This window comes from Procambarus clarkii, chromosome 18 (genome assembly GCF_040958095.1).
Source record: "Procambarus clarkii isolate CNS0578487 chromosome 18, FALCON_Pclarkii_2.0, whole genome shotgun sequence".
Classification (NCBI taxonomy): domain Eukaryota; kingdom Metazoa; phylum Arthropoda; class Malacostraca; order Decapoda; family Cambaridae; genus Procambarus; species Procambarus clarkii.
Genome location: NC_091167.1, coordinates 32,049,511 through 32,073,489, shown reverse-complemented (window position 1 = coordinate 32,073,489; position 23,979 = coordinate 32,049,511). Strand labels below are relative to the sequence as shown.

Genomic DNA, 23,979 nt, shown 5'->3' with positions numbered 1-23,979 from the left:
GTGTAGGTTAATCCTCCTAGACGTGAACAGGTATGGAAAGCATACCCAAATGCAGGTCAATATTTTGACACCTGTGGGGTCACCGCGATTGTTCTATGCCCCTCACCTGTTGCAGGTGGGACAAGATATATACTTCATTGATCGGTTAATCACACACACCAGTTACAGCCCCCACTTACCTGTGCCAGGTAAGTCCATTACGGGTTCACCATACCCCGTGCTACTTGGAACTTTTTGTTCCCAGTAGCTGAATCTAAAACAACAAACAATAACGGTTAATCACAGATCAACGAAAGGCCACACTAGAAGAATTGTAGAGATTTTGTATTTACAGCTCTCTCTCTCTCTCTCTCTCTCTCTCTCTCTCTCTCTCTCTCTCTCTCTCTCTCTCTCTCTCTCTCTCTCTCTCTCTCTCTCTCTCTCTATATATATATATATATATATATATATATATATATATATATATATATATATATATATATATATATATATATATATATATATATATATATATTTCTTTTTACTGTCGATGGTAATTGAAAAATCAATTCTCCAAAATTCATATTTATTTCTAGTCTGACGCGACGCTTGAACGCGTTTCCTAATAACTTATTACATTTTCAAAGACTTTAGTTTACACACACACAACTGTAACCTGAAAACACTAAACAGAGTTTTACTTATGCTAACACTTAAACAGCTTGTCTTATATACTACTCGCATTTGGGTGAGGTTGTATGTTGCAACAGTTTTGGATGAGGTGAACAAACTTTTAACCAACACAAGACAGAACACGGACCATTGGGTATTAATTGGATAAACGAGAGGGAAGAATGGAAGTAACTGCAAAGGGCCTATTGGCCCATACTTCCTCTTGATGCTTCTATAATGGTACGGAGTCTTGAAGTGGGTAGAATATAGTTGTGCATTAATTGGCTGTCTAGCAATCAACAGCCAATTAATGCACAACTATATTCTACTACCCAGACATTACGTAAGTAATGAAGAAATATGACAAATTTACTCACTATAATGTTGGTGATGAATATAGAACATTCAAAGAGCATATGTTTACTCTGAAATAATAAACTTTTATAACGAAATTAGGCGAAACTAAGTGACAGGTGACGCCACAGGAAGTCGACGATCCCAGCGACAATATTGTGACTTTGGGTAACTAGATGGACGCAATTTCGTTATAAAATCATATTATTTCCGAGTAAAATTTAGTTTTTTCATGTTCTACATTCACCACCAACATTACAGTTAATAAATATATCATATTTCTTCATTACATGCGTAATGCTAGGAAGCTTCGAAGGGTCATTAGACGAGCCCCACACAATTGTTTGGGTAAGGCACCACGTGGTCGCCTCGGGCCGAGGCGATAAGGAAGGTGATAAGGTCACATGCCTTTATCACGTGATCTTACTGGAGAGTAACACCATCAGAAAGGTCACTAGACTATCTGGACCTACGATACTAACCTGTTGATTCAGGCCAGTATGTTCCCTGTGCGATTCCTGCTGCTAGATACAGATACTTCACCACTGTAAACATTAAGCAAACTTACTTGTGAAGAACACAGGGTCCAACACCCACACACACACACACACACACACACACACACACACACACACACACACACACACACACACACACACACACACACACACACACACACACACACAAGCAGACAGGCAGAAAAAAAACATTCAGAGACACAAGCACACACAGAATATTTAATAGCGTCATCTAACCTCATTCCTTTCACGTTGACCTGGGTTCATTCCGCTCATCTTCCCCTTTACTCTGTGTTGGTATGCTTCACATCCTCCGCCCTCGCTTTAATCAGTGAAATACGCAGTTAGTATTCCCCGTGTTGCGAGGTTCCCTTACGGGCCTGACCTGCAACCTCTCTCTCTCTGTCTCTCTGTCTCTCTCTCTCTCTCTCTCTCTCTCTCTCTCTCTCTCTCTCTCTCTCTCTCTCTCTCTCTCTCTCTCTCTCTCTCTCTCTCTCTCTCTCTTCACTACGGGGTTTCCGCCGGTCCCTTGAAGCATGCGGTTGGTGAAGATAACATTAATGGTTCTATTGTAGTTGCTGGTATTGGCTTGGGTGATTACAGTGGTGATAAGCGACGGTGGTTGAGATTAAGAAATATATATCTGGTTAAGGTTGTGGCTGGTGGGGGGAGGTGGGGGTGAGGTGGGGGAGTTGGGGAGGGGGGGGGGAACTATTTGCCTCAGTGATGACGGAAGGTGATGATAAAGTTTGGATTTCGAAAATTTTGGAACATTTAATAAGTGTCCAGGTTACCAGGTCAAATTAAATTGGGTTTTGAAAACAGCGGCTGGTTCAACACCAGCACGTGCGGCACCGCAACACTAACACGTGCGGCACCACAACACTACCACGTGCAGCACCACAACACTACCACGTGCAGCACCACAATACCTGCACGTGCAGCACCACAACACCTGCACGTGCGGCACCACAACACTAACACGTCCAGCACCACAATACCTGCACGTGCAGCACCACAACACCTGCACGTGCAGCACCACAACACTACCACGTGCAGCACCACAATACCTGCACGTGCAGCACCACAACACTAGCACGTGCAGCACCACAATACCTGCACGTGCAGCACCACAACACCTGCACGTGCGGCACCACAACACTAACACGTCCAGCACCACAACACTAACAACACCTCAAGTATCAGGAACGTAGCACCGTCTACACTTAAGCAAGTTCCAGCTGCATCTGGGTATAAGATGCCAGGATGAACAACCCAGCGGGTTTTCTTCCTACTGGGGAGTGTTGTACATGCTGCTGTGGCGGTGTGTCCACTCCCAGGATGAGTGACGCTGCCCAATACTGTCACTATGGTGGTGTGTCCACTCCCAGGATGAGTGACGCTGCCCAATACTGTCACTATGGCGGTGTGTTCACTCCCAGGATGAGTGACGCTGCCCAATAAACTCGCTCTTCAACAAATTAACAACAAAAATACAAATTTAGACCAGGATGGCCCGTCCTCAACACATCATTTGCATTAGCATTGTATAATTGGCCAGCGCACAAGAGATATACAACGCTGGTGTTACAGGACCCTCAGATTAAACACGGGGTCGTTAGGCTAAGCTCGACCCATTAGTTATGACTTGGGATCACACGCTAGAGGAGCGAGAGGGAGGAAAATGAACACTCCGCTTTGTTTATTAATGAGGTGTTAATGTAGACGGTGACTGGAAGGGCCGTCCTTCACACCCTGAGAAAGGCGAGTGTTGACTTAAGGACTCAGGCAGAGGCCGAGTGAATGCACGCAGGGTGGCAATCAACACCGCCGGACTGACTGCCTGCCTCCACCGCCAGATCTGACCCCCCCCCCCTCCCTTCCCTCTTTTTCCTTATTTCTGCCTTACGTGTTTCTCAAGACGCTCCTTTCACTTGCCACTGACCAGTTGGGAATGTTTATTAACTCTATAAAGTGTGTTATGTATTATGAAGCAACGGCCAGCGTGTCAGGTGAGATCTTGTTGTGGTCTGTTAATGGGTTCCTGGAAAGAGAATGGTGAATGGTGCCGTCAGAGTAAGCTGAGATGTGGGGGCGAGATACAACGATACGTACTCACAGCTACCTATAATTTGCTCGCCCCCACCCCCTCCACTCTCCCTCACACCCCCCCCACAACCCTCCCTCACCCCTCACCCCCCCCCACACACCCCTCCCTCACCTCTCACCCCCCCAACACACCCCTCCCTCACCCCTCACCAACACCCCCCCCCACACACCCCTCCCTCACCCCTCACCCCCCTCCCTCACCCACCCCCCCCCCCCTCGTCTATAAGGCCCAGCGCGCCACCCAGCTCAGATGATGGCGCTGATCACAACATGAGCTATGAAGGCTGGTGGGGGATTACGAGTTGTAGGGCTCGAGGGGGTTTTATTCATTTCCATTTTAGTTGTTTATCGACCGATATGTTGTTGTTGATATTACAATTATATTCTTACCACAACTTTAGCGATACAGGCTTCTATATATGTATATAATCTATATATATAATATGCTCAGTGACAAGTGTAATATGTTGATCAAACTATTTATCTATCAAGTGGTTCCTCAACATCTTATGTCTCATTCATCCATATCCAACCATGTTCTCACCTGTGGACCCTCTACCACATGTTGGCCTTTATAGCGACTCTTGGTCGATTTCCACATATCGGAAATCAAATCAACGGTTGTGTTTCCGTAGAGTTTTAAGTCTTAATACACCCCTGGCACTTTGTTGGTTTCCTTGAAAATGATGACCGTAAATTTATTCGGGTTGCATGTCTCTCTCTCTCTCTCTCTCTGTCTCTCTCTCTCTCTCTCTCTCTCTCTCTCTCTCTCTCTGTCTCTCTCTCTCTCTCTGTCTCTCTCTGTCTCTCTCTCTCTCTCTGTCTCTCTCTGTCTCTGTCTCTCTCTGTCTCTCTCTCTCTCTCTCTCTCTCTCTCTCTCTCTCTCTCTCTCTCTCTCTCTGTCTCTCTCTCTCTCTCTCTCTCTCTCTCTCTCTCTCTCTCTCTCTCTCTCTCTCTCTCTCTCTCTCTCTCTCTCTCTCTCTCTGTCTCTCTCTCTCTCTCTCTCTCTCTGTCTCTCTCTCTCTCTCTCTCTGTCTCTCTCTCTCTCTCTCTCTCTCTCTCTCTCTCTCTCTCTCTCTCTCTCTCTCTCTCTCTCTCTGTCTCTCTCTCTCTCTCTCTCTCTCTCTCTCTCTCTCTCTCTCTCTCTCTCTCTCTCTCTCTCTCTCTCTCTCGTCTCTCTCTCTCTCTCTGTCTCTCTCTCTCTCTCTGTCTCTCTCTCTCTCTCTCTCTCTCTCTCTCTCTCTCTCTCTCTCTCTCTCTCTCTCTCTCTCTCTCTCTCTCTCTCTCTCTCTCTCTCTCTCTCTCTCTCTCTCTCTCTCTCTCTCTCTCTCTCTCTCTCTCTCTCTCTCTCTCTCTCTCTCTCTCTCTCTCTCTCTCTCTCTCTCTCTGTCTCTCTCTGTCTCTCTCTCTCTCTCTGTCTCTCTCTCTCTGTCTCTCTCTCTCTCTCTCTCTCTCTCTCTCTCTCTCTCTCTCTCTCTCTCTCTCTCTCTCTCTCTCTCTCTCTCTCTCTCTCTCTGAGACAGAGAGAGAGAGAGAGACAATGAAGTACTGAGAGGGGAGGTTATCTTGAGGTTATCTTGAGATGATTTCGGGGCTTTTTAGTGTCCCCGCGGCCCGGTCCTCGACCAGGCCTCCACCCCCAGGAAGCAGCCCGTGACAGCTGACTAACACCCAGGTACCTATTTACTGCTAGGTAACAGGGGCATAGAGTGAAAGAAACTCTGCTCATTGTTTCTCGCCGGCGCCTGGGATCGAACCCAGGACCACAGGATCACAAGTCCAGCGTGCTGTCCGCTCGGCCGACCGGCTCCCCATTAGCCGGTCGGGGGGAAGAGGAGGGGAGGAGAGAAGCAGGGAAAGAAAGGGAGGGGGGAGAGAGAGGGAGGTAGAGAGAGAGGGGATGGGAAGGGAGGGGAGATTGGGAGAGAGAGCGAGACCCGGGCACCGCCGGGTACCCAATCTAGTTCTTGCTATATTTTGTTCATTTTGTTCTTTATTGGTAAAATAACATTGTATATCCTAGCTTGTAACTCATCTGTACTAGTAAGTCTATATTATTCTGAGTAATTAATCGGTGTAAAGGGAGCAACAGGTGGTACATCAGTGGCACAGCATGTGATACAGCTGGTGGTACAGCTGGTGGTACAGCTGGTGGTACAGCTGGTGGTACAGCTGGTGAGGTAAGGAGGTGGCGGGCCTCAGGTGGTATAAGACAGGCGAGAAATGGTGTGTGGGTCTTGTCGGCTGATGTAACCCTTCACCTGGTGTAACCCTTCACCTGGTGTAACCCTTCACCTGGTGTAACCCTTCACCTGGTGTAACCCTTCACCTGGTGTAACCCTTCACCTGGTGTAACCCTTCACCTGGTGTAACCCTTCACCTGGTGTAACCCTTCACCTGCCTGTTTTTGCCGTGGAGGCGAGAGGGAGGAGTCAGTGGTGAGGGGCCACAGATAAGTGGGCAGCAAGGGAGATGGAGCCGGGCATTAGGGCAGGTACTGAAGATGAAACTGGGGTAGAGAGAGGGAGAGAGAGAGAGAGAGAGAGAGAGAGAGAGAGAGAGAGAGAGAGAGAGAGAGAGAGAGAGAGAGAGAGAGAGAGAGAGAGAGAGAGAGAGAGGGAGAGAGAGAGAGAGAGAGAAGGAAACAACCTAGCAAACATATAGCAGATTCACACAGCCACATCATTTCCTAAGTTATCCAGTTGTGAGGTTGGTTATCCAGTTATCCAGTTGCACCTGGTGTAAGGGGTGGAGGGGAGTGGTGGTGACGCCCCCTTCTAGTGTCAGGTGGAGGGGTGCCTTCCTGTTGTGAGGTCGGGTGATGGGGGGAAGAGGGGGTTGAGGATGCATGTTTGACTATGCTAATGAAAGGAAAAGTACTACCGAGGTGGTGGCTCGTTGACTCTGCACTGTGTGATTGGGTGGTATGGGAGAAAGCAGTGAGAAGGGAAGGCAGTGAAGAGAGAGAGAGAGAGAGAGAGAGAGAGAGAGAGAGAGAGAGAGAGAGAGAGAGAGAGAGAGAGAGAGAGAGAGAGAGAGAGAGAGAGAGAGAGAGAGAGAGAGAACGGGGGGGGAGGGGATGTCGAGAGACGTTGTTGAGAGAGAATTCAATCCATTCCATCTACCTGGGCCGTCTGGGTCTCAGTCAACTATTTAGAGAATTCAACTTCCTGGACAGAGAGCACAGCCGGGGCTCCTTCACTACGCTCTATAACAAGGCGGCCGGTCACTTAAGAATATGGAATCCGAACACACTTCGCGACGGAGTCAAGAGGAACCACAGATAAGACTATTTGGGCCTTAACGGCAAGCACAAAGAGAGAGAGATATAGTTGTAATGATGTCAACAACATCAATGACAGCCATCATGGTAATAGCTACCAGCAACGCTGTAGTCATCACCAGGATGTGACATGATCTACCAATGAAAGCTAAAATAATGCTTACTACACTACTGTGTCTGTAAGCTAATACTCTCAATGTCATTTTCTTCGTGATCTCAACTACTTCAGTTACATTATCTCCGGTAGTTGCCTTTTCAGTGCAGTTTCCTTTCATTTATCTGAAACAATTTTTTTTTATTTATATATCTACTTTACTAAGTTGTCCAAGTTTGCTCACAATCTGAGACGGTTAAGTTGTATTATGGCTTTGCTGCCTTGTTTGGTGTCAACGGCCCATTTTGATATTGCACAGCATAACCTGTTATCACTGGCATTTATGTAAATCAAGAACAGAACCGGTTCCGAAATCGGCCCTCGTGGCACACCACTTGTTAAGTCGAGTCATTCTGATGTACTTCCTTTGGTTCTAGGAACCAGTTGATTACCGCCACAAAACTCATTTTCAATCCATTTTAGTTCACAATTCTCTGTATAACACGGGCTTTTAATTGGAAGAAATCATTGATAAGGAATCTAATATAAAAAAATATATTAAATCAATTCTGGAGAAACTTATTACGATGCCATAGTGCTTGAATGAAGGTGAGGGAAAGACCCAATACAAGTTTAAAGTATATTACAAAAAACTAATTTTCGGATGCAATCTTCATTCTTTATCATGGTGATGTCAACAATGGTCTGAAATCAATTCTCATCACGTGTCTTGTCCTGCTTTAGTGGGCCATATAAAAAATATAATGATTTTATAAACATGATCTCATTATTTTGAATGACTTAACAAGTATGGTCCAGGTTCTTAATTATATTCTTAATTACTTCAAATAGTCTCATATAAAGAATGTCAAGACCAGTAGCTTCACTGTTCTTTGTTACATGTAACGACGGTGAGTTCATCCTAATTGTACTTCTTCCGATATCGACAGTTTTATAGAAACTGGGGGAAGGGGTGGATAGATGCAGCACTGTGTTGCTATTTACAACTGCCACACAGATCACACCTCACTACTGCTACACAGATCACACCTCACCACTGCCACACAGAACACACCTCACCACTGCCACACAGAACACACTAAAACCTACCATACAACTATCACCACCTCTTCTCTCAGACAGACACTCTCACTACCCTTTCATAGCTACCACAACTACCCCCAATACTACCACAACCACCACGATACATCTACAAACACCACCACAACACTACTAACACACAAGCACCTTATCACTACTAAGTTTTATGCCATATAAGCCAAGACCAAGTGTACCAGGTTGTAAATCACAGGGCCACTAATGTTATCGTCCAAGACGTGGTAATATGAAGCAAACACACACGTCTTGGCGCGTCCCAGACCGGTCCAGGGAAGCCCGGGTCAGCAGCCGGGGTCGAAGACTCACTTGGGAGGCCGGACCGGGGTGGGAGACTCACCTGGGAGGCAGGACCGGGGTGAGAGACTCACCTGGGAGGCAGGACCGGGGTGAGAGACTCACCTGGGAGGCAGGACCGGGGTGGGAGACTCACCTGGGAGGCAGGACCGGGGTGGGAGACTCACCTGGGGGGGCAGGACCGGGGGTCGGAGTCCCACCTGGGAGACAGGACCGGGGTCAATTGACTAGGTCTTTCTTGAATCCCATGACCCAAGACTTTATCTCTCTCTGTTTTTTTTGTTTGTCTTTATTGGTGTGTTGAGTATGTACTTATTTGTGGCTTTAGGATCCAGTTGTTGGAATCCGCTTTTCCAGTCACCAGTTATCAATTGGAATGCTTCCCGACCTATTTTTTCTGTCATATCTACTTCCGAAATATTACTGCTGTAACCTGCTGGGGTAGATCATATTTTTTTCCTATCACACATCTCTCTGGCTCGTCTGTTCCTCAAGGCTTCCATCCATGATCTCTTGTTGAATGTGAATTCATTGTGAACTTTTTTCCTGAACATTGTGAACCTTTTTTCCACCCTGTCAACTGTCCGAAGTACTTTATGTGTCCAGCCTTTTCAGTCTTTTTCATACCCCATTGCACGTAATTCAAAAATGAATTTCGTAACAAGCGTCTGTGCCTTTTCAAGTTCCCCTTTTTACTTTTTCTAGGTGGGAGGGCCGACATTCCCTGAAATTGGTCTCACGTAGGTGGTTTACAGCGATCTGAATATGTCCTTATTTGGGTTATCCTGAATCCTGTTCCTGATGGCCGCCAGCCAGTGTCGGGAATGCCGCTGATGGTATCCTATTTGTGTGTGTGCCACCGGAGTTTGACAGTTATTTCTACTTGTAGATCATTCTCTGAGCTGGTTGTGTTAGGAATGCAGTTCTCTTTCACTGTGTGTATCTTCTTGTGTTGAAATCCAGTGGTCATTTCTCGGGCCACCACCACAGATTGTCGATATATATATATATATATATATATATATATATATATATATATATATATATATATATATATATATACATATATTCTCAGCACTACAAGGCACCAGAAAAAGTGGGTAGTTGAGATGGCCAGCTGCCCACTCAACCCTAGCCGGTAAATCATGATCCCAGCCCGCGACTGTGGCTCTGACACCGGCAATGCTTGCCTGGAAAGTCCCGGTTCCCCAAACCTGTACAGGACCGGTAAAGGGGCGGACCAGGGTTATAACCCTCCCCGACCCCCTACGCCCGGTATACTCACATTCATGCCCGTGACCCATGGTTTGTTTTGATGATTTTTTTCTACCACACTCGTAGCCATACATTCACAATGCTAACCAGCGCACGGACGTATAGTTCGTGCGCTGGCTAGCTTGTTTGCATTTGTGTTACTCACGTGGCCCCTCAAAGTGAAGTGATTTGATGATATAACTATGGTTGAGCTTTGTCTCTTTGGTTCCGCCTCTCAACTGTCAGTCAACTGGTGTACAGATTCCCGAGTCTATGTGTGTGTGTGTGTATTTACCTATTTGTGCTTGCGGGAGTTGAGTTCTGCTCTTTCGACCCGCCTCTCAACTGTCAATCATTCAACTGTTACTTACTACTATTTTTTCCCCCCTCCACACACACACACACACACACAAGCCCGTAGCAGCTGTCTAACTCCCAGGTACCTATTTACTACTAGGTAACAGGAGCATCAGGGTTAAGGAAACTCTGCCCATCTGTCTCCGCCGGGTGTGGGGATCGAACCCCGGTCCCTAGGTCCACGAGCCTAGAACGCTGTTCACCCGACCAGCGGCCAGGTATGAGATGGGTCAGTTCTTGACTCTATATAAATCTCACTTGATATATGAACTTGTCTTGCCGGGTATATTGAAAACAGAAATTGTTGATATTTTTATCAGCATATTGTGCGGCAAACTTCCAGTTCAGCATATTAAAATAACTTAGACAAATGCTTTTGAATCACTTAAGGGCACAGAGGGAGTCGCGCATCTTATATAGAGACCGACCTTATGCCCGAGATCTAGATCCGTATAACCTAAATATCCAACAGCGGTTCACTGTATCGTGGTTTTTCCTCTCTCTCTCCCCCAGCTGGCTGCGGGACAGCTGGACCTGGGCAACGAGCTGGTGCCCGCCATGCCCAACATGCCCCAGATTACTAACCTCGACGTCCAGTGCGAGAAGTCGGGCATGACGGTGAACGTGGAGTTCTCGCTTCCCTTCGACGGTGTCATCTTCAGCAAAGGTCACTTCTCGAATCCTGCTTGTCGGTAAGTACCCGTCTCCTGCCCTGCCCGCCCCGCTCCCTCCCTCCATGTATACTCTCTCAGGCATCTCCCTTCCTCCATGTATACTTTCCGGCCTCCCTCTCCCTTCATGTATACTCTCAGGCCTCCCCTCCCTCCATGTATACTCTCAGGCCTCCCCTCCCTCCATGTATACTCTCAGGCCTCCCCTCCCTCCATGTATAGTCTCAGGCCTCCCCTCCTTCCATGTATAGTCTCAGGCCTTCCCTCCACTCATTCCCTCCCTCTATACCCCTCCATGTACCACCTCCTCCCTCCCTCCCTCCATATTCCAGCAATCTGTCAAAAAAGTGTTTTAACATTATCTTGCGGCTTCAATAACACCTTTATGGTGTTCTGATGTTAAATGTTAATTATCATGTTTCATAACAACTATTTAACTGTTGGTAAAAAGTTGTCAAAATAACAATATAAAAACATTTTAGATTTAGATTTAAAAATTAGTTTTAATGACATAGAACATATTAAATGTAGAATGTTTAATAGTTGATACCACGATAAAATATTATTTATTTATAAAATTGTAATGTCATATATATATATTAGTCTAAACAAATCTTTTAAAGTAAATCTACATATGTTGATTCTCTCATACTTTCATGTAGTTGTGTTGTTTTAGATGTTATATTATAAAGTTCACTCTTGAACCTTCCTGTCCTCTGTCTATATTTGTGAACCTTCTTCCGGAGGCACTGATGGTACCCCTGACACTGGTACACACGGGTGGTAGCCCTGACACTTGTAAACACGGGTTGGGAGCCCTGACACTGGTTCGAACGGGTGGTAGCCTTGACACTTGTACACACGGGTGGTAGCCCTGATACTAGTAAACACGGGTGGTAGCCCTGACACTTGTAAACACTGGTGGTAGCCTTGACACTCGTACACACAGATGGTAGCCCTGACACAAGTACACAAATATGGTAGCCTTGACACAGGTATACACAGGTGGGAGTAGCCCTGACACAGGTATACACAGGTGGGAGTAGCCCTGACACAGGTATACACAGGTGGGAGTAGCCCTGACACAGGTATATACAGGTGGGAGTAGCCCTGACACAGGTATACACAGGTGGGAGTTGCCCTGACACAGGTATACACAGGTGGGAGTAGCCCTGACACAGGTATACACAGGTGGGAGTAGCCCTGACACAGGTATACACAGGTGGGAGTAGCCCTGACACAGGTATACACAGGTGGGAGTAGCCCTGACACAGGTATACACAGGTGGGAGTAGCCCTGACACCAACGCACCACCATGACAGTCTACCACATCCAGTGCCTCTCACTATCCTCTCCTCCTTAACTTACATGTATACTTAATATAAAACAAGTAGATGTTAGATTAATCAATTAACCAATGTATATTTTGTGTATATAATTTTAAGAATTAATACAAATGTAACTAATATAACCCCATTGAAGGTCTCCATCTTAAGAATAATCTTAACTTAGTGTAATTCATATATAAACATGTAATTATATGTTTAACGAGAAGGCTAAAACTAGAATATAATCCTGCTATTAGAATTACTGCTTCGTAGTAGCTGACTAACTCGACACTAGACTCACGACAGCTTATAACAAATTAAAAATAAATCAAATGTCTGTTAAAATCCCAAATCTGTACAACATGATATCTGATAAATCCTGACGCTTTGCACTAGTTTAGTGGTCTCTTGCACTGCAATTCAAGTGTGAAACGTCGCTTTCAGTATCTTTACAAGACTAAAGAAACAGTATCTTCATATGAGCTACGCGGGGTTTAAAATTAAGACAGAAGTCAATACAAGACCGAAGAGAGCTTTAAAGATACTCATACTTTAAATTTATTTAGTACAATGGTATACAGCAGACATGTTGATTTACAACACTGACTAAACCAATATGACTGTAGACACTATAGTCCGCTGTAGTATAGAGCTGCATTATTTTAAAGAGAATTTACCTTTTATAGCTAACCGGTATAGGATAAGCTTATGATTTTTTTTGTAATGTATGCATTATATATATCCACTGTATTTATTCTTCAAAAAAGTTGTATGGGTGATGATCACCATAGACTCTTATAGGGCATGCTGGAGCCTCGTAGGTGCGTCTATATCTCGTATGCATATTTGGAGCCTTGTTCATGTGCTGGAGTTTGCAGGTGTGGTGGATCTTTGTAGGTGTGCTAGACTCTGTAGGTGTGCTAGACTCTGTAGGTGTGCTGGACTCTGCAGGTGTGTTGGAGCCTAATATAAGTGTGATGGAGAGTCGTAGGTGTACTAGAGCTTTGTAAGACGCATATCGGAGGCCTTGTATAAGGAATGCCAGAATTTCGCAGATGGTGTGTGAGTGAGAGAGATCCTTGGAGTGTGAGTGTGAGAGAGCCTTGGTGTGTGAGTGAGAGAGATCCTTGGTGTGTGAGTGTGAGAGAGCCTTGGTGTGTGAGTGTGAGAGAGCCTTGGTGTGTGAGAGAGAGCCTTGGAGTGTGAGTGAGAGAGAGCCTTGGAGTGTGAGTGAGAGAGAGCCTTGGAGTATGAGTGAGAGAGAGCCTTGGAGTGTGAGTGAGAGAGAGCCTTGGAGTGTGAGTGAGAGAGAGCCTTGGTGTGTGAGTGAGAGAGAGCCTTGGTGTGTGAGAGAGAGCCTTGGAGTGTGAGTGAGAGAGAGCCTTGGAGTGTGAGTGAGAGAGAGCCTTGGTGTGTGAGTGTGAGAGAGCCTTGGTGTGTGAGAGAGAGCCTTGGAGTTTGAGTGAGAGAGAGCCTTGAAGTGTGAGTGAGAGAGAGCCTTGGAGTGTGAGTGAGAGAGAGCCTTGGAGTGTGAGTGAGAGAGAGCCTTGGTGTGTGAGTGTGAGAGAGCCTTGGTGTGTGAGAGAGAGCCTTGGAGTGTGAGTGAGAGAGAGTGCCTTGGTGTGTGAGTGAGAGAGAGCCTTGGAGTGTGAGTGAGAGAGAGCCTTGGAGTGTGAGTGAGAGAGAGCCTTGGTGTGTGAGTGAGAGAGAGCCTTGGTGTGTGAGTGAGAGAGAGCCTTGGTGTGTGAGTGAGAGAGAGCCTTGGTGTGTGAGTGAGAGAGAGCCTTGGTGTGTGAGTGAGAGAGAGAGAGCCTTGGTGTGTGAGTGAGAGAGAGAGCCTTGGTGAGTGAGTGAGAGAGAGCCTTGGTGTGTGAGTGAGAGAGAGCCTTGGTGTGTGAGTGAGAGAGAGAGAGCCTTGGTGTGTGAGTGAGAGAGAGAGCCTTGGTGAGTGAGTGAGAGAGCCTTGGTGTGTGAGTGAGAGAGAGCCTTGGTGTGTGAGTGAGAGAGAGAGCCTTGGTGTGTGAGTGAGAGAGAATCGTGGTGTGTGAGTGAGTGAGAGCCTTGGTGTGTGAGTGAGAGAGAGAGCCTTGGTGTGTGAGTGAGTGAGAGAGAGCCTTGGTGAGTGAAACGGAGCCTGAGAAGTGTATATTGTAAGCATACCACAGTCTATCACCTTTCCTAGTCTGGCAAGTGTACTCTAGACTGAGTTTCTGTGTCTCAAAGTTGTACTGGAATACTGTAGGTGTTCTCTTGCTTAACAATTCCGAGTCAATTCCGCAATTGTGCTCTAGTCGAAGGCGTATTAATACGTAAGATACGTATTATTACATGGATGAAGGTTTTGATATCCAGTCATTGACAGGGATGCTCAGAAGTGCACTTTGACGCACTGTGAGTTTGGTTGCGTTAGCCTACTGCTAAGGTCATAAATGCACTTATGTGCTTGTCTGTGACACAAGCAAGTACACATATATATGAACATTTGTATCTATGCGTACACACACAAATATATTCATCCATATTGGATGAATTATACACACACACACACACACACACACACACACACACACACACACACACACACACACACACACACACACACACACACACACACACACACAAACGGCGTGGCGAAACTATAGGAATAACAGGACACTTGAAAGCAGAGAAAGATACCAGAGTGCCAGGAATGAATATGTCAGGATGAGAAGAGAGGCAGAAAGACAATACGAAAATGACATCGCAAGCAAGGCAAAGACTCAGCCTAAATTGCTGCACAGCCACATCAGGAGAAAAACAACAGTAAAGGTAAAGTAAAGTTCGTAAAGGGACAATTTAGGAGAGTTTCATTATTAATCTCAGTAATACCATTGGACAGAACTCGTGGAAAGTTTCCCACAACAACTGAAGGATTTCCTCACCCCAGAGATGGAAAGCAAATGGCTTGAGTTGGACACAGCGCCAAGCCAATGGAACCAAAGATTGTTCACCGTGTTTACAGAGAACAGAAGCCACGTGCTGGCCATGCAATAAGACATACAACGAGTCACTGGATACGAGGGAATTACCATAAAACTGTACGACAACTAATATACTCTGAATATACTACAAGGAAGATAAAAAGAGGCGCTGAACGACAAGTATCTATTATATGCATCCCATTCAGAGTTAAAGTAAAGAAAATATGAGACTAGTAAAACATCTGCAGAAAAAGAGGACTTTCGTAACGAAACGCGAACATTAGTTCTAGGACAACAACTCCTAGCTCGTGCTCTAAATATAACTATATGACACATAAACGAAAATCAGACACAATAGAGCAGAATGGACACTATTTTTCCTGCCGCTGGATCACCACCAGAGGATAGTGAACAAGTCGGCGAGACTGACAAAAGCTTTAAGACGTCCCAAGCCGTGTCAGTACACCGGTGCCTATATCCCATTCCTGATTCACGTGAATCAAGACCCAAAAGAAAATCGCAGACAGTAAGTCACAATAACGTGGTTGAAAATTAGACTCCCAGCCCACATATCTGAAAATAAAAGACCTGGACCATTATGAAATATTATGAGAAGGGTTCAGGACGGACTGAATCGTATGATAATGGTTCAGGACGGACCGAATCGTATGATAATGGTTTAGGATGGACCGAACCGTATGATAACGGTTCCGGACGGACCTTTATTTTTAGATGTGTGGGTTCGATGTCTAGAATGTACTCCTTCCTATTAATGCTTGCTGATATAAAAAAAAAACATAAGGGTAGACACAGATAGATGTAGGAGGAAGAGGAGGAGGAGGAGGAGGAACAGATTACAGGAGGAACTCGAGGGACTGAAAGAGTTTCGTGTAACATGTGTCTCCCTAAGTTTAACTCAGTTAAGTGCAAAGTAGTCAAGATAGGTGCTGGGTACAGAAGGCCTGTAACCTGAAGTACACATTAACCGATGAGATCATCTACATATCCAAGGCTGAGCCAGCATCAGGACTGCTTTCAGGAACTGGAACAAAGAAACATTCAAGACTCTGTATGTCAAACCAGTTTTGGAATATATTGCAAAAGTAAGAAGTCAATATATCTCGTCATTTACAAATTGCAGGTTACAAAAGCTAAAAGCTAGACTCCAGAACTTGTCCCCAGGCATGAGCTGAGAGGAGAGAGGACTAAATCTAAACAATAGAAACTAAATCTCACATTCGGAAAGGCACAAGAAGCAACGGAGACATGAACACACCACAAAGTTCTCAAGAAAATTGACAGGGTAGACAAGAACAGATGATTTGAAATGTGAAATACAAACAGAAAGACACAGATAGAACTAAGTACCTGAAGAGACAGGTAGAACTAAATACCTGAAGAGACAGGTAGAACTACGTACCTGAAGAGACAGGTAGAACTAGGTACCTGAAGAGACAGGTAGAACTAAGTACCTGAAGAGACAGGTAGAACTACGTACCTGAAGAGACAGGTAGAACTAGGTACCTGAAGAGACAGGTAGAACTAGGTACCTGAAGAGACAGGTAGAACTAGGTACCTGAATAAGCCACAGTTGCCAGTAAGAACATCTTCAGTGTCACGGTAATAAATAAATGGAATGAACTAGAATATGAAGTGGAGAAGTATAGACTCTATACATAGATTCATATGAAGATCAGAAATAATAATGTGTACTCCGGGGTGTAGTGGTAAGACACTCGCCTGGCGTTCCGCGAGCGCTATGTCATGGGTTCGTATCCTGGCCGGGGAGGATTTACTGGGCGCAATTCCTTAACTGTAGCCTCTGTTTAACGCAACAGTAAAATGTGTACTTGGATGAAAAAACGATTCTTTGCGGCAGGGGATCGTATTCCAGGGACCTGCCCGAAACGCTATGCGTACTAGTGGCTGTACAAGAATGTAACAACTCTTGTATATATCTCAAAAAAAATATGAAGCCCATGTGAAACATGATACAATAGCGTATTCGTAGATGCACATGATAATTTCAATACAGTCGCTTCTGTTCACCAGTATATTGAAGGTTCACATGGGTGATCCAGAAGTTTACATCCTGCTAGCATCCTCACGAACATGCACGGAAATACATTCACACAAGAACATAATTCCACACACACACACACACACACACACAATATAACAATCGCACTAGCTCTCCCGCACATAACGGAGACTCTTCAACACACACATCCAAGCCGGGTTTAAAGTAACACTCTAAGTCACCTCAAAGTAAAAGAATAAACACGCATCAGGTCCTGGCCCGCTTGCACCAAGGCTAAGTGGCAGATACATCACTACAACAGCATATCTCCAGCACACATGCAAATGCGAGGGAGTGTTGGAATCTGAACCACTCGTGCATTTGCAGCGTGTTATGGGCTCGATGTTCCCAGCAGGGATGAAGAGGCAATGCATTTATTTCTTCTCGAGATCCTCCAACCTTTGGATCTGTGCTGTTTAGCCGGGTCATCCAACCCTTGAGGCTGTGCTGGATTTTCTCTAGTCGGGTCATTCAACTCGTGGGGTCTGTGGTGCATTATCTCTAGCCAGGTCATTCAGCCCTTGGGGTCTGTGGTGCATTATCTCTAGCCAGGTCATTCAGCCCTTGGGGTCTGTGGTGCATTATCTCTAGCCGGGTCATTCAACCCTTGGGTCTGTGCAGTATTTTCTTTAGCTAGGTCATCTACTATGATGTATACTCTAGGCGACCTGTCACATAAATGTCTTATTCTCTTTAATCCCATGAAGATGCAATTAATAAAAACTCTTTATAATTGTTTTTATTATTGTATATATATATATATATATATATATATATATATATATATATATATATATATATATATATATATATATATATATATATATATATATATATATTACAAAATGGTTGAACAAACATCCAGCCTGATATAAAATAATAACTATTTTGAGAAGAACATCATCCTTAATTAAAATTCATTTTATCCACGTGGTGTTTTTCTCAACAAAGTTTGCAAATACACTGCTAATCTTCACGCTTTGGTTGTCCTACACATAAACCAAAACTATTTGGCTTATGTAGAGGAACATGTATCAGACTCTCGTCTAAATGCCAACAGATCTGGTTAGTTTTAATTAAATTTATTATGAGAATTTTATTCGGATGTATTCTGAAGCTATTCTTGAAAAAATACAGTAATCTATCATACTACTTTTTTGGGGGCAGAGTCTAATTTTCTAGATTGTAAGAGTCTAAGATGTACTTAAACTATTCATATTACTGAGTACTTTTGGCGATCTGTTGAGCATGAAGGTGGAGTTGAACATGAGTTAATAATTTACATGTGCTTCTGTAGTTTGGTACTAAAATTAATCAGCATCTTCCTCTCTCTTAAATGTTGAGCAAGTAACCCTGAGAGACTGTGAACCACAGTAAGCTGTAAATTAGACCATTTAAAATTTCTAAAGTAGACCTAAGCTTTTGTAAACCTACCTAAACTGATTTTTAAAAAAAATCATCCTTTTGTCTATAAATAATACATAACTGTATGTCTAAAACCCTACATACATAAGTGTATGTATAAAACCTTACATTTTGGAAACAAAACAATTCTGGGCGATGCTATAATCTTCTGAAAAAGAACAATGTGAAAAAAAAGTTTCATGTGATATTTGATTTTCCGAGACGAGAATGGTCTCTCAATGTTACTTGGTCGATATCCCACTGCTGGACGTCTGTGGGGGTATTTGATGCATATTTTGTATGGCATGTGTAATACACTCCCGCCCCATCGGGAAATATCTTGGCCACTATAGTTTTCAGGTTAAACAAATAGAAAAATTAACACCTTCTTATTACCTGTCTTAATTATTTTCCTGAGTGTAACCCATTTTGGAAGTTCTTCTGTTTTACCTTTCCAGCTCTTCGTCACCTGTCTTTCAATACATTATCTTCTTTTTTTGCATACTCTGTCTTTCTGTGGGTCTGATCCCTCTTTCAATGACATGACGTGACCGATCCGTGTCAGGTACGTGGCTGCCAACTCTGGACGCTCCAGTTTCACTCTGATTATTCCGAGTGGTGAGTGCGGATCGTCGACCTCAGAGTTCAGCAGGTCTGAAGCCAAGAGCAGCGAGTACAGCACACGCATGACCAACACCATCATCATCCAGAACGATCCTGCCGTGCAGGAAGTGTGGGACGTCGCTCGTACTATTAAGTGTGACTGGGTGGACAACTTCGTCAAGACTGTAGCTTTTAATCCTTTCTCTGTCGGAATGCTCGATGCCCAAGAGGTCCGTTTCGAAGGCGACCAGGCCATCGAGTGCTGGATGGACCTAAAACAGGGACGATGGCCCGACACCAACGACATTGACTCAATAGTTAAGATCGGCGAGACACTCTCACTTCTAGTCTACGCTCGGGACAACGCTGGCATGTATGACGTGAGCGCTAAGGACTGCTACGCGTACGGAGGTCCTGACTATGACGACGTAAACACACCGCGCATCCAGCTGACGGACCAACAGGGTTGTGTACTGAAGGACAAACTCATCAGCCCCTTCTACACCACCCGCCAGAAGGACAACCGAGGGGAAGTTATTGTCACCTATGCTTTCATACAGGCCTTTAAGTTTCCTGACGTAATAGATGTATATATGTCTTGTAATGTGGAGATTTGCAAAGGAGATTGTGATAACGTATGCGGGTCCACGACCACAGAGGGTCCCTTACGCTTTGGTAGTACATTATTTGGCGAGGCAATTACCACTCTTCCACCAACCACAACACCCTTGTGTTACCCGGGTTCCACAGACCCGAGGTGCGCTGCGCCGACCATTCCCTCGCCTACTGTCCCCACAATTTCAGAATGTATTCCTGGATCAACAGATCCTGACTGCCAATTACGTTTTGCCTCACAGAGTCACCCTTCAGAATTCGTGTGCGATAATGAAAGCAAAGATCCTCGCTGCTTAGACACTTTAACTTCCATTCCCAGCACAGGCAAGGAGCTCGTAGCTCGTCCACCTCCTCAACAGGTATTTGTAACTAGCAAACTACCAACAGCCATCACCACCCCTGCTCCACCCCCAACAGTTCCACCCTTCAAATGTACACCTGGATTAATAGATCCTCGTTGTCCTCAACCCACTACCACGGTCCCATCACGCTGCTTCCCAGGCTCTACCGACCCACAGTGTTCCCAGCCCACAACCCAAGCCCAGCCTCCATGTTACCCAGGGTCTCCGGACCCACACTGCCCACAGACTAAGACTCCGGTCCCAACCCAATGTTTCCCCGGATCTACTGATCCAAATTGTCCTGAATCTACAACCACAGCTGGCCCTCGCTGCCTTCCAGGCTCCGCTGACCCAAGATGTCCACAGATATCTAGTCCCACACCTCTTGAATGTATTCCTGGCTCTACTGACCCAAAGTGTCTTCAAACCACCAGCTCCAGTCCACCTCGGTGCATACCTGGTTCCACTGACCCCAGATGTCCTAAACCCATTACTCGAGCTCCTCCTCCCTGCTTCCCAGGTTCCACTGACCCCAGATGTCCTAAACCCACTACTCCAGCTCCTCCGCCCTGCTTCCCAGGTTCCACTGACCCAAGATGTCCTAAACCCATTACTCGAGCTCCACCTCCCTGCTTCCCAGGTTCCAAAGACCCAAGGTGTCCTAAACCCACTACTCCAGCTCCTCCCTGCTTCCCAGGTTCCACTGACCCAAGATGTCCTAAACCCATTACTCGAGCTCCTCCTCCCTGCTTCCCAGGTTCCACTGACCCAAGATGTCCTAAACCCACTACTCCAGCTCCTCCTCCCTGCTTCCCAGGTTCCACTGACCCAAGATGTCCTAAACCTATTACTCGAGCTCCTCCTCCCTGCTTCCCAGGTTCCACTGACCCAAGATGTCCTAAACCCACTACTCCAGCTCCTCCTCCCTGCTTCCCAGGTTCCACTGACCCAAGATGTCCTAAACCCATTACTCGAGCTCCTCCTCCCTGCTTCCCAGGTTCCACTGACCCCAGATGTCCTAAACCCACTACTCCAGCTCCTCCTCCCTGCTTCCCAGGTTCCACTGACCCAAGATGTCCTAAACCCATTACTCGAGCTCCACCTCCCTGCTTCCCAGGTTCCAAAGACCCAAGGTGTCCTAAACCCACTACTCCAGCTCCTCCCTGCTTCCCAGGTTCCACTGACCCAAGATGTCCTAAACCCATTACTCGAGCTCCTCCTCCCTGCTTCCCAGGTTCCACTGACTCAAGATGTCCTAAACCCACTACTCCAGCTCCTCCTCCCTGCTTCCCAGGTTCCACTGACCCAAGATGTCCTAAACCCATTACTCGAGCTCCTCCTCCCTGCTTCCCAGGTTCCACTGACCCAAGATGTCCTAAACCCACTACTCCAGCTCCTCCTCCCTGCTTCCCAGGTTCCACTGACCCAAGATGTCCTAAACCCATTACTCGAGCTCCTCCTCCCTGCTTCCCAGGTTCCACTGACCCAAGATGTCCTAAACCCACTACTCCAGCTCCTCCTCCCTGCTTCCCAGGTTCCACTGACCCAAGATGTCCTAAACCCATTACTCGAGCTCCTCCTCCTCCCTGCATCCCAGGTTCCTCTGACCCAAGATGTCCTAAATCCATTACTCCAGTTTTCCCTCCCTGCTTCCCAGGTTCCACTGACCCAAGATGTCCTAAACCCACTACTAAAGCTCCTCGTCGCTGCTTCCCAGGTTCCACTGACCCAAGGTGTCCTAAACCCACGACTTCAGCTCCTCGTCGCTGCTTCCCAGATTCCACTGACCCAAGTTGTCTTAAACCCACTACTCCAGCTCCTCCCTGCATCCCAGGTTCCACTGACCCAAGATGTCCCAATCCCACTACCCTCTCTCCCCCTCAGTGTTTCGTTGGATCTGTTGATCCTCGGTGTCCCAGACCATCCACACCTTCACCTCGCTGCTTCCCGGGAAGTATTGATCCAAAGTGTGTCAAGCTTACTTCTCCTCGCCCAACCTTACCGTCGACGCCTGTTTGCTTCGAAGGTTCCCCAGATCCTCGCTGTCCTCAGCAGTCATCTGGTGGTACCTTAAGTCCAGAGAGTAGTGTCACTCCTGGGTCAATATTGAAGCCTACATCTAGGCCAACATTCAAGCCGGCCTCTAGACCTAAAATACCTCCTCTAAGGCCTACTCCAGGTACATTTAGACCCGCATCTAGCAGCCCCCGTCCTATTCCCTTACCACAGCCAAGTCTCAAGCCATTCACTAAATCAAGCGTAAGACTTACCACATTCCAACCTGACCTCAAGCCTAGAGGAGGCTTTGCATTGTTCCCTGTTACACAAACTACTCCCCGCCCCACCACTACTCCCCGCCCCACTAGCACACCCTCCTTCACTAGCGGTGCGCCAGATCAGCAGAGATCGTCTCGTCCAAGGACCACTGTTAGTCCACCAGTCCTTAAATCCAAGCTTACTCCATCGAAAAGGCCCAACCAGGGTAAACAGCTGGATGGAACGGCAACACAGCCTAAACCTGAGCCATCTGGAAAAGAATGGGAGGGCGAATCTCGTTATCATGCCTTCCATAGTTTCCACTTCCAACGGGGCGATGGGCGCAGAAGTCGTGTCTTCGGCTCTCGGCTCACCAGAGCGGCTGAAGAAGCCTCTCCATTGTCCGAGTCTGTTCGATCTCCCGCTGGAACACAGCCGGGTAAGAGGCCACTCATTGAGAAGGTTCCTATACGTCTCTCTCGGTCGGTCTCTGTCGTAGCACCTAGTGATCTTCCCGCCAGTCCTGACACACACTTACCAACTGCTGCGGCACAAACGGCAGTTGCCCCTATTTACCACGACCCCTTTGGGACGGTATGCTTCCCCATGACCATCTTTGCTCCCTCCATGCTAGCCGTCGTCTTTGTTCTCCTGTTGTCCTCTACCGCAGCCTTGGTGCTCTATGTTCGGCAGCGAGGATCTTGCAAAGATAAGATCTGGTACTATGATTAATCCTGCCTCACAAGCGCATACTAAGGCTCCACTACTAATTTTTGATACCTATTAGTGCTTGTGTACAGGATTTGACCTCGTGACAAATGTTGCTGTAATTAACTTTAAAATTAAATTTTTAAATTAAAATTCTTTGCTTGTATAGCATTGCGATTCAGATTATATATATATATATATATATATATATATATATATATATATATATATATATATATATATATATATATATATATATATATATATATATATATTATAACAGAATTTGACTAGTCCATATACCTTGTAAGATATCGGTGTAAAGTACTGTAGTGATTAGTTGATTTAGAAGTTCTTTGTCACTAGTTTATTTTTATTCTTTGCTTGTTGATGTTTACAATATAAGTTGTGTTGCCCTGGCGGTAAATCAATTATCTCAAACTAGAGAACAAATTTTTTGGCGAATTTGGTTGATTCTTGACTCACAGATTAGTTGCGTTATCACACTCTCCTTGCCTCTCTATGTTGCTTTGTTTTATCTTATGGTTTCTTTATATACATATATATAATATTTATATTGCATTTCAACACATTTCTTTGCGTTTCTTCGTAACTATAATGTATCTGTATGACTGCTGGTAAGCACCTCGGCCCCCACGATCTCTACACACTGAACCTAAACCGACAACAACAGACATATATATATATATACGGTGACACCCCCTTCTCTTACTTTTGTTTCACGCTACAGGTAAGTTTGACTTTATTTTACAAATAATTTCTTTTTATTTTATATATGCTATATATATACCTTAAACAGACTCTTCAAGAGATGAGACATGATGCACAGACGAGAGAGAGAGAGAGAGACGCAAATTTTGACAGTATCCCATCACACAGTTACGTGCGGGCCAAGTCAGGCCAGACTTCCTACACCTTTGTGATCCCCATGACGGGCTGTGGCACCAGGACCTTCGACA

The 23,979-nt window shown here is 45.6% G+C and overlaps 2 protein-coding genes across 2 annotated transcripts in view; both read left to right on the top strand.

The window, feature by feature from the left end:
- Positions 1 to 23,979, top strand: part of LOC123751234 (mucin-2) — a 149,260-nt gene that overhangs the window by 62,583 nt on the left and 62,698 nt on the right. The window contains exon 3 of the mRNA XM_069326473.1: positions 10,547 to 10,725. Coding sequence (XP_069182574.1) covers positions 10,547 to 10,725 — 179 coding nt within the window. The remainder of the gene's footprint in view (positions 1 to 10,546; positions 10,726 to 23,979) is intronic.
- Positions 12,893 to 23,023, top strand: LOC138365892 (mucin-2-like). The gene is made up of 4 exons (XM_069326600.1): positions 12,893 to 13,038; positions 15,342 to 15,518; positions 19,042 to 22,088; positions 22,380 to 23,023. The coding sequence occupies exons 1-4, from the start codon at positions 12,893 to 12,895 to the stop codon at positions 23,021 to 23,023; spliced, it is 4,014 nt and encodes a 1,337-aa protein (XP_069182701.1).